The sequence below is a fragment of the Dendrobates tinctorius genome, unplaced genomic scaffold (assembly GCF_039654945.1).
Source record: "Dendrobates tinctorius isolate UK_male_01 unplaced genomic scaffold, ASM3965494v1 ptg000011l, whole genome shotgun sequence".
NCBI lineage: Eukaryota > Metazoa > Chordata > Amphibia > Anura > Dendrobatidae > Dendrobates > Dendrobates tinctorius.
Genome location: NW_027361679.1, coordinates 96,946,221 through 96,957,659, shown reverse-complemented (window position 1 = coordinate 96,957,659; position 11,439 = coordinate 96,946,221). Strand labels below are relative to the sequence as shown.

Below are 11,439 nucleotides of genomic sequence, written 5' to 3'. Positions count from 1 at the left end.
CTCTGTTCTGATGACTGTCGCCGGCGCTCTGTTCTGATGACTGTCGCTTGCGCTCTGTTCTGATGACTGTCGCCTGCGCTCTGTTCTGATGACTGTCGCCTGCGCTCTGTTCTATTGACTGTCGCCTGCGCTCTGTTCTGATGACTGTCGCCTGCGCTCTGTTCTGATGACTGTCGCCTGCGCTCTGTTCTGATGACTGTCGCCTGCGCTCTGTTCTGATGACTGTCGCCTGCGCTCTGTTCTGATGACTGTCGCATGTGCTCTGTTCTGATGACTGTCGCCTGCGCTCTGTGCTATTGACTGTCGCCTGCGCTCTGTTCTGATGACTGTCGCCTGCGCTCTGTTCTGATGACTGTCGCCTGCGCTCTGTTCTATTGACTGTTGCCTGCGCTCTGTTCTGATGACTGTCGCTTGCTCTCTGTTCTGCCTCCCTCCATGTCAGCGCTGTGGCCGGGACTGATGGACACACAGTAAGGCCGGGGTCACACTAACCGACGCAAAATACGGTCAGTATTTTACATGCGTAATACGGATGAATGGCCCCTAAACAGTGCTCCGTATGTCATCCGTAATCAAGGTGTGGTCGCGTATTTTGCGCATGTAAGCATCCGTATGGCATCCGTATGGCGAGATTTTCTCGCTGGCTTGCAAAATGGACATATAATGGAGCCCTATGACAGGGTTTCTAAACAGAAACCAAAGAATAGATATAGACACATAGAATGCATATATATATATTCAAGATTCAAAGAAGCTTTATTGGCAGGACTAAATACACATTAGTTTTGCCAAAGCAGGTGTACAGAAGGGAATAGGGATAGGGACTGTAGGGATGTTGGGTAGGGGCTGTAGGAAAGATGGATGGGGCAGATCCAGGATGGGGCTATAGAAGTCCATGGCATAGGGAAGGTGGATGGGGGAAGGGGGCCGATCCAGGGTGGGGGGGTCATAGAAGTCCATGGCATATCATAGTTCTCTTTCTCGCAGTCTATGGCATTCGCTCACATAAATACATATAGGTATATATATATATGTATTCTATGTGTCTATATCTATTATTTCGTTTCTTTATTAAACCTGTCAGGGTGAGTTTACTGTATCGTGCACTGAATTGCCGGCTTTGCTAAAAGACACCGGGTGCGTATTTCTCACAAGTCACATGTGTGGTCCGTGTGTAATCCGTATTTTTTGCGCACCCATAGACTTGCATTGGTGTACTACGGGCGTAGTACGCTGACAATCGCAGCATGCTGCGATTGGCACGGAGTGTAGAATACGGATGAGAAATATACGCCTGGTGCGAGGGACCCCATAGAGAATCATTGGTCCGTGTGTAATGTGTGCTTTTAGCGCCTCTCACTCTCCCGTATTCCTCGCCAGTGTGACCCCGGCCTTACTGTCCCATCCTGGTAACACGGAACAATCCGCGCTGAGTGGCATTTCTCAGATCACAAAACAACACTAGCAATGCGCGCTTTATTCATCTGGAAGAATAAGAAGAATTTTACCCAAATACATAAAATCTATAACAGTGGAAAAAAATTGCTGTCTGACTCTTTGCTCCATTAAAAACAATTCCCTAAAAAAACAGATGAGGAGAAAAGAATGGGGGTGTATGAGGGTCTTGGAAGCAGCTCCGCGCTGAGTGACATCGGAGGGGATTAGCTGGGGCCCTCCCTGCAGCACCTCCATTCTAGTCACCTCAGCAGCACTCAACTGTCTAGAATGGAGTGGCTAACATGAGGTCGTCCGCTCTAGACGCTGAGCGCGCGGGGATGACGTAAGCACGCTGGCTGAGATAGAGCGGTGCCGCTCTTGCCGTCCTTACTGGCTCTGGAGGTCTCAGCCGAAGTATTAAAAAAGAACTTCCGGTGCCGCTCCTTCCTTCCGGTGTGTCCGCCATCAGACTTCACAGGTAAGCTTCTTGCAGTGGCGGGTAAGATCCTTGGAATATCTCCGCCATCCTTCCCGTGAGCGGCCACGGTTCAGTGTGCCTTGGTGGGGCGCGTTCTCTCCTGGAGGGGTCCGTGTGTACGGCGCTCTGGCGGTGCTGGCTCTCGTGTACCGGCAGCCGGTCCTTGTGATTCTCTAGTGTCGCTTTCCTCGTCTTTCCATTAATGTTAGCGCGCCGTGGTGCCTGCAGCCTCTTGTGGCCAGCGCTGCTGCTCCTCCTCCCGGTGGCTGGAGTCCTGGACACTGGGAGCAGCGGTGGAGACCCAGAGGAGGGTGGGGAAAGGGCAGTTTTTACTAATGCAGCATATAGGAAAACCTTTCCTGAAATGCTGCCACTCCTCTAAGGCCATGTGCACACGCTGCGGTTCTGCTGCGGTTTTGGCCCTGCAGAACTTTAGCAGTTCCGCAGACATGGTACTTTACCATGTTAGCCTATGGGTTTTCAAAACCGCAGTGCTCACGCTGCGTTTTTTTTACCTGCGGAAAAGCTGAGGTTTTTTTTCCGCTGAATGTCAATTGTTTCTGCGGATTCTGCTGCGGTTTCACACCTTTAACATAGTAGAGGTGTGAAACCGCAGGCCAAACCGCAGGTCACTTTATCTGCGGTTTTACCTGCGTTTCCGCGGGAAAAAACCCGCAGCAGAATCCGCAGCGTGTGTACATAGCCTGAAGGTTAAGGCACCACTGTGTAGTGTTTTTTCAGCGAACTAAAACCCTGCCCATGGTCCCCTCTTACCGATTCTGCTCCGGGCCTGCGGCGCCATCTTGTGCCTGTAACCGCTGACTGGTCAGACGTTACGTCTATACAAGTCTGAGAGCCCGAACGAGACGCAGAGATTTGTCGAAAAGTGACCTCTGCGCAGCTCCATGAAATACTGGAGTTGTGGGCTGGTCTGATGGGAGCGGTGCTGGAAAAAGGGGAGGCCCGGTGACTACTATCCGGAATTAGCAGCAGATGTTCACTTCATCCAAAGCGCTGCCGGCTATTAAACGCAGGTGATTCCACATGTGTTCCCTGAACCGTGCGGTTCACTGCGTCAATACACTGTGCAGGTGAAATGTCTTGCGGAGATTAGCAGCTCAGCAAGAGAAAACTGCATCCTACAGTCCAGAAGGACACTCCACATGTCCATCTCCGTGAGTGGGTGATCCGTAGGCCGCAACCTGCAGTGATTACTGATCGTATACACATCTCAAGGGCATGGGACTTACATGGAAAGTACTTCTCCAGGTCTGTAATAAACCGCTGTACTGGTGCTTTGAGGATGAAACCCATATAGGAAAATCACGCTTGTAACACTCCGTGTACAGAGAACCTATCGGATGTGAATTAATGGTGTTGTCAGCTCTTAATTTTTTTTTTTTATAGAAAATCTCAAGTGATACAAGTTAATTTCACCTATGGATGTGCTTGCTGGCTGTAGCAAGTCACTGCAGCGGTCACCTCACTGGCTGTGTGTGACCACAGGGATGTTGCAGGGGGTCGGTGACGTTACTTATTGTTAATTCCATTGTGTTTTGAGTGAGTTTCTTGAGGCTGAGCTGCTCTCTTAATTCGACTGTCACAATGATGGGTGTGGGGCAGTGCGCATTGGAACATAACCCTTTAAACCCAGTGCTGTCATTCATCTGCAGAAATCTTGCATCGATTTGCAGCATTTTGGTCCATCGGACAGGCCAGTAATCTCACTGCTGGAAGGGAACCCTGTAAATCTCCTTATGTCCTGGCTCTTCAGTAGCCAGGCTGGGGCAACAATATTGTGACGTGACACACTTATCGTCCCATTCGGCTAATCAGAGGAGGCGTTAAGGAAATTCCCAGGCCTCCTGTCCGTTGTTCAGATTACTGACCTGGCAGATGGGCTTGGTGTAATTCGAATAGATTCTCCCATCTCTAAATGCTTATTACCTTTGTGTATTATATATTTTTATACCCATTCGACAGTATATAGTTTTGCAGTGTGCTTATGTTCTGTACTACGTTGAGAATTGCTTATGTGGTATATGAAAAATGTCTTCTTCATTTTCAGAATGGCTATCAGGTATCCTATGGCTGTGGGCCTTAATAAAGGCCATAAAGTAACCAAGAATGTCGCAAAGATCAGACACTCCCGCAGGAGAGGGGTGAGTATAAACTATGAATAGTTCCTTTGTTTATTCTTTCCAGCACATTGCAAATAATGCTGTAAGGGGTCTCGTGTCTATTCATATTTTAGTATACCACACTACACCTTTCTCCCGATATTAAAGGTGTTGTTCAGGACCTTAACATTGGCCTATCGTTAGAATAGGTCATCGATATCTGATCGGTGGGGGAGCGACACCCAGCACCTTCCCAGTGTCAGTGGAGGCCAGAACTGCTCAGTTGGCAGACAAGTGGATGCGGCTGTGTATTGAATATCTGCCCCCTATTGATTTGAATAGGTGACACGTGCAGTACCCGGCCGCAGCCACTATACCAGTGGTTCCCAAACTCCAGTCCTCGTGAACCCCAACAGGTCCTGTTTTCAGGATTTCCTTAGTACCGTATATACTCGAGTATAAGCCGACCCGAGTATAAGCCGACCCCCCTAATTTTGCCACAAAAAACTTGGAAAACTTATTGACTCGAGTATAAGCCTAGGGTGGGAAATGCTCCATAGATTATTCCCCCATATGCTGCCCTCATAAGAAGCACCATAGATTATTCCCCCATATACTGCCCCCATAAGAAGCTCCATAGATTGTTCCCCCATATGGTACCCCCATTAGAAGCTCCATATTGTTCCCCCAGATACTGCCCCCATTAGAAGCTCCATATTGTTCCCCCAGATACTGCCCCCATTAGAAGCTCCATATTGTTCCCCCATATACTGCCCCCATTAGAAGCTCCATATTGTGCCCCCATATACTGCCCCCATTAGAAGCTCCATATTGTTCCCCCATATACTGCCCCCATTAGAAGCTCCATATACTGCCCCCATTAGAAGCTCCATATTGTTCCCCCATATACTGCCCCCATTAGAAGCTCCATATACTGCCCCCATTAGAAGCTCCATATTGTTCCCCCATATACTGCCCCCATTAGAAGCTCCATATACTGCCCCCATTAGAAGCTCCATATTGTTCCCCCATATACTGCCCCCATTAGAAGCTCCATATTATTCCCCCATATGCTGCCCCCATTAGAAGCTCCTTAAGATTATTCCCCTATGTGCTGCCGCTGCTGCTGCATGTAAAAATAAAAAAAATGACATACTCACCTCTCCGTCGCTGGGTGTCAGATTCTCACCTGTCCTGCGTCCATGGCTGCTCACCGCTATCTGCCACGTCATCAGTCAGTGACGTTCAGACTGCAGGGGGCGCGGCGCGCACTAATCACGTCACCGCGCCCTCTGCTGTCTGAAGTCACTGACCGATGACAGACAGCAGCAAGCAGCCATGGACGCAGGACAGGTGAGTATCGCTATACTTACCCGTTCTGACGCTGTCGCTTGAGTCCCCAGCTTCTCCGCGCTCTCTCTTCCTGCCTTCAGCGGTCACGTGGTGCCGCTCATTAAAACTCATGAATATGCGCATATTCATGAGTTTTAATGAGCGGCACCACGTGACCGCTGAAGGCAGGAAGAGAGAGCACGGGGAGAAGCTGGGGGCTCAAGACACAGCGTCAGGACGGGTAAGTATGACCTGACACCCCCGCCCCCCCTCCCCCTCTGACCCCCGGTGTATATGACTCGAATATAAGCCGAGAGGGGGACTTTCAGCCCAAAAAAACGGGCTGAAAATCTCGGCTTATATTCGAGTATATACGGTAATTCACAGGTAATGGAAGTATCATCAAGGCATCAGGAATTCTCTCATGTGTAACACTATGGGAATCTTGAAAACATGACCTGTTGGGGTCCGCAAGGACTGGAGTTTGGGAACCGCTGCACTATGCAATCATAGTCGATGGACCTATGCAGCTCCATAACAAAGTATTTCTTTTTGCCACTAACACCGTGAACAGCTGATCGGCACCCCCACCAATCAGACATTGATGACATATGCTAATGTTGCGCACAATTCCTACCTGCCTTGTACTTGTACACAGCGCATATGAGGTACATCTCCAGTGGCGTGACCCCTATGATTGCAGCAGTTTCCAACTTTCATCTTTGTAATTGCTGAGCATTTGTGTTCAGTGAAATGTCTTACTTTACTGCACAGGAATGTGCGTCCTGCTGTTCTTTCCTGTACATGCAAGCATAACAAAATGGTATATCAGATTGTATGGAAAAATGTTAATCTATTGGTGTCTGCATGTGGTTGGCACTGCAGCTCGGTTCCATTTTAATTTGCTTAATGCCCTTTTATGTATATGTATGTCAAATGCTTAAGACAAGGATTTATTGGTCTAAACGCAAATCACTGAGAATCATTATAAATACCATATTCTGTAATGTTTTTCTTGTAGCGCCTGACAAAGCACACCAAATTTGTCCGTGACATGATTCGTGAAGTTTGTGGTTTTGCTCCTTATGAGAGGCGTGCCATGGAGTTGCTGAAGGTGTCCAAGGATAAAAGAGCTCTTAAGTTCATTAAGAAAAGGGTATGTGGTATGATCCATATTTTAGCTGATGTTTGTTTGCATATGGTGTTTTTGGAGGGAATTTACTAGTGCTGGTTCATGTATTAAGTCCTCCTTCATATGACGTGAGCTGGAGTATTTGCCTAATTTATTAAGAGACTTGCATCTGTCGGTAAACTTGATGGTCTAGTGCCAGCAGGGCTGTGGAGTCTGTAAGCCAAACCTCCGACTCCTCCATTTTCCTGACTTCAGACTCCGACCACACAGCACTGGTCACTACTGAGCATGTACTGAACCCCAAAACACCAAGATAGAGCAATCATAATTACCCTAAATATTAACTTTTAATTAAATAATTAAAACCTTGAAACCATCCCAACTTGTAGGGTGTAGAGCAATACTTAACAACATTTTTTTTTTTTTAATAATCAAGATAACGGGCAGCTATGCTCACCCTGTTAGACCCTGAGGCCGGAGTCACACTGGCGAGGAATATGGGTGCGTGAGAGGCGCAAAAAGCACGCATTAGACACGGACCAATGATTCTCTATGGGGTCACTTGCACCAGGTGTATATTTCTCCTCAGTATTCTACGCTCCGTGCCACTCGCAGCATGCTGCGATTGTCAGCGTACTACGCCCGTAATACGCCAATGCAAGTCTATGGGTGCGCAAAAAATACGGATTACACACGGAGCACACATGTGACCTGCGAGAAATACGCACCCGGTGTCTTTTAGCAAAGCCGGCAATTCAGTGAACGATACAGTAAACTCACACTGACAGGTTTAATAAAGAAACCAAAGAATAGATATAGACACATAGAAAAAAAAAAAAAAAAATATATATATATATATATATATGCATTCTATGTGTCTATATCTATTCTTTCATTTCCTTATTAAAACTGTCATAGGGCTCCATTATATGTCCATTTTGCAAGCCTGCGAGAAAATCTCACCATACGGATGCCATACGGATTACATACGGATGCTGACATGCGCAAAATACGCGACCACACCTTGATTACGGATGACATACGGAGCACTGTTTAGGGGTCTGTCATCCGTATTACGCATGTAAAATACTGACCGTATTTTACGCAGGTTAGTGTGACTCCAGCCTAATAGTCCCTTCCTGACTGCGAAGGTTGGCACCCTAGTTGTTGATGTGGCGCCCCCGCTCAACATCGGTAGCCCTAAAACACCCTATTAATCCCTGATACACAGAGAAGGATACACAGAAAAAAAAAATTTTGTGAAGTATTGCTCTACACCATATCAGTTGGGATTGTTTCAAGGTTTTAATTAAAAGTTAATTTTTAGGGTCATTACGATTGCTCTATCTTGGTGTTTTGCTCTTGAATTTTTTTTGGTCCTATATATTTTTTTCTTAGGTTTTTTCATGTACTGAACCCCATAGTGACCGGAGCTTTTTTCAGTTTTGCGTTTTCATTTTCCACTCCCCCTTCTTTCCAGAGCCATAACTTTTTTTATTTTTCTGTCAATATGGCCATGTGAGGGCTTGTTTTTTGCTGAATGAGTTGTACTTTTGATCGATACCATTGGTTTTACCATGCTGTGTAACAGAAAATGGGGAAAAAAATTTCTAATTCGTTGAAACTGCAAAAAAAAAGTGCAAACCCACACTTGTTTTTTGTTTTGGCTTTTTGTCTAAGGTCAATAAATGCTACAACTGACCTGCCATTATGATTCTCCAGGTCATTACGAGTTCATAGACACCAAACATGTCTAGGTTCTTTTTATGTAAGTGATGAAAAGCAAAAAAATTTGCTGAAAAAAAAAATTGCGACACATTCCGAGACCCATAGCGTTTCCATTTTCCGTGATCTCTGGTTGGGTGAGGGCTTATTTTTTGTGTGCCGAGCTGATGTTTTTAACCCTTTTACTCACAAGGGTGGTTTGCATGTTAATGCCCAGGCCAATTTTTACAATTCTGACCACTGTACCTTTATGAGGTAATAACTCTGTAATGCTTCCATGGATCCTGGTGATTCTGGCTCTGTCCCTCGGAGCTGCTGCCGCGCAAGCGCAGATGGAGATCTCTGCACTGAAATCTCGGGAGATGAGATTTCAACGCTGAATTTTCGGCTCTGCTTCATAGAGGCGATGCTCAGATCGCCTCTATGTAGCAGAATGACAGCATTGATATGAGCGCTGACCACAGGGTGATGCTCACGGCAATCCGGCATCAACAACCATAGAGGTCTCAAGGAGACCTCTGGTTGTTATGCTGACGTACCGATGACCCCGTATCGCGTCACGGGGGTCAGCGATGCGCATATTTCTGGCCTGGCAACTGGAAGCACCATTTAAATGCCGCTGTCAGCGTTTGACAGTGGCATTTAACTAGCTAATAGGCGGGCACATTTAACTAGCTAATATTGCGGGCACATGTCAGCTGTTCAAAACAGCTGACGTGTCCCAGCTTTGATGCGGGCTCACCATCTAAGCCCTCTTCAATTTGGGGGATACTGCCAGCTGACATACTATTCCGACAGCTGGCAGTTAGAGGTTAAAGTGCAGCACAGATTCAACTCCACTAAAAGCCAAAATCATGACTAAAACAGACATTTAGAGGACAATTCCTAATTTTCCCAAATTATAAACATTTACACCACTTCCTGCATTGTACTACTGTACCCAATTTTATATATTTTCGGAGTCTGTCCATTATATACTGATACAACGACTGATCGGACGCCATGTCTCCCAACTCTATAGCCCCGAGTGCGAGTAAGAGAAATTTATACTAGCTATGCACTTTCATAGGGTTTTTTTTTTTTTTTAAAAATTGCACTGCCGTTAATTGTGGTGACATTATAAGGATGTGAGGCACCACTTCCAACTATTCAGAAATTTGGGGTAAGGGGGCCAAATATTTTGCAACTGATAGTGGTATTTGGATATAGGATGTTGACTTGTAGCAGAACTGAAAATACATATGGATGGCTAACTTCTGCAATGCAAACACCTGCTTACTGAGCTGTATGAAGTAGTGGCGCGCGTTATTTCATGTATGGATTTTAACAACACTATTGAACCACCTTTCTTTTTGTTTTTAGATTGGAACTCACATTCGGGCCAAAAGAAAGAGAGAAGAACTCAGCAATGTGCTGGCTGCAATGAGAAAGGCTGCTGCCAAGAAAGATTAAGCTGTAAAAGTTCTGCCCCAAATAAATGTTTCCAAAAAAAATCCCACCTTTATCAGTGTGTTGTGCAAGGTTTACCAATTGATGTGGTGGGCAGTTGTCTGATTAAAATCTATATCACTGGGGAGATAATTGAAACTGCCCATAGCAGCCAATCACAGAACAGATTTCATGTCTTGTAGTACTTTTGAAAAATAAGAGCTGCAACTGGTTGATATGGGCAGTTTTTGTTTTAATAACCGTATTTTGCGGTTAGTAAGGGGCATCGGATTATAAAACACCCCAAACTTTGGGGGAAAAAACCTTTTTTAATAAAATGGTGGTGCTTCTTATAATCCATGTCTTATTGCTTACTGGTGGTGGCTGCTGCGCTGCAGTGGGGTCCCAGGGTCGTTGCTGGTAGAGACAGGAGTGGGGCGATGCTGAGGACCCTAGGCTGGGAGGAAGAGATGTTCCAAAGTACTAAGCTGTTTGGTGGTGCGGGGACTCCGCTGACATTTTGTGAAGCCCCCGCACTTCCTTGGATTGAATTACGGTGGACTCCAGGAAAATGTCTGCCAGTGGCGGTGCATGCACGTATGGAGGGCTCTGTGCTTTGAGCGTGAGCCGAGGGTCAGTGCTCTGTTCTTCGATTCTCTCTCGCATCAGAGAATTGCAGCACAGATGCTGAGGAGATCAAGAAACTAATTTCTCCATATCCATTGCTGATGTTGACTGGAATCGCACAACACACGCGTCCATAGACTTAATGGGGTGGGGGCGTGTGATCTGATTTTCAGATGCAATCGCAGTATGCTGCGATTGTTTACACATGCCAATTCGGCATGAGAAAATTGCAGATGTGAGCTGCTCCATATTTTAACACTTGACAAAGTGCAATCTGATTTTTTTAATCGATTTGTGCTTGTCCAAAAACATCGCAAGTGGCAGCAAGCCTTTACTGTGAACCTGTGGGAGGAAGAATAGTGGCATTTACTTTGAACTCAGTTTGTATAGAGTATGTGGACAGTGGGGATGCCATAGTTCATATCGTAGGTACATTGTGTAGTTGGAGCGTGTATAGGCCATAGTTAAGGGGAGATGGTTTGACTTATCTTGTTCATCAGGAAAGCCAGTGTGGCTGCCATAGTTAATGCAGGAGCGATGGTGGTTATAGTATATAAAGGGGGCAGTGTGGCGGTCACTTTTTGGGCAGGGAGCACAGTGAGGAACAATTATGTATTCAGGTGCACGGCATAAGGCTTATTTACTACATAGCATGTATGAATATTTAGGGGTAAATATGACTTATTTTTAAGGGCACTGTGTCGGAATGTGCTGTAGATGACCAGAGAAGAGCTGAGGATGTCCAAAGTCACCATGGTTTCTGGACCAGATGAAGAAAAATGGGATAACATTTACAATCAGAGAAGATGTCAAACAATAAAGTACCTGGCTCTAAGGAGGCATTTATACTGTACAATGGCTCCATTTAAACAATCGCTGATCGGTTTTATGAAGCCTGTCGGCAGTCCTTTAATAGACTGTTAAGGCAGACTTCTGAATCTCTACATCATGTGCACTGTCAGGATTTTCCAATACTGGTGGTGAGACCGTTCAGTCATGTGACTGCCATTATGCAATAATCATACTTCTGGCCACATTCTGACTAGACGTGCACAGCCTCACTCAGTTCACTTGTATGACATGACAAACCTAGGCAACTTTTAATATGCTCCTTTTGTGCGCATACTGTATAATAGCATTGTTATCAGCAGCACATGTTT

General features: G+C 46.0%; 1 protein-coding gene across 2 annotated transcripts; it reads left to right on the top strand.

Moving 5' to 3' along the window:
- The first annotated feature begins 1,758 nt into the window (after window positions 1-1,758).
- On the top strand, window positions 1,759-10,008 carry RPL36 (ribosomal protein L36). Of its 2 annotated transcripts, none has more exons than XM_073545086.1 (4): window positions 1,759-1,915; window positions 3,984-4,077; window positions 6,389-6,523; window positions 9,587-10,008. In XM_073545086.1, the coding sequence occupies exons 2-4, from the start codon at window positions 3,985-3,987 to the stop codon at window positions 9,674-9,676; spliced, it is 318 nt and encodes a 105-aa protein (XP_073401187.1). In that variant the 5' UTR covers window positions 1,759-1,915; window position 3,984; the 3' UTR covers window positions 9,677-10,008. The 2 variants fall into 2 exon arrangements, with proteins under 2 accessions (XP_073401187.1, XP_073401189.1); XM_073545088.1 differs by having other exon boundaries at window positions 1,880-1,936.
- Window positions 10,009-11,439: the final 1,431 nt, after the last annotated feature.

Excerpts from the sequence above, each read along its gene's own strand:
- RPL36 (XM_073545086.1), top strand. The coding sequence starts at position 3,985 with ATGGCTATCAGGTATCCTATGGCTGTGGGCCTTAATAAAGGCCATAAA. Across the intron at positions 4,078-6,388 it reads GACACTCCCGCAGGAGAGGG|CGCCTGACAAAGCACACCAA; the intron begins GTGAGTATAAAC and ends TTTTTCTTGTAG. Across the intron at positions 6,524-9,586 it reads TTAAGTTCATTAAGAAAAGG|ATTGGAACTCACATTCGGGC; the intron begins GTATGTGGTATG and ends TTTTGTTTTTAG.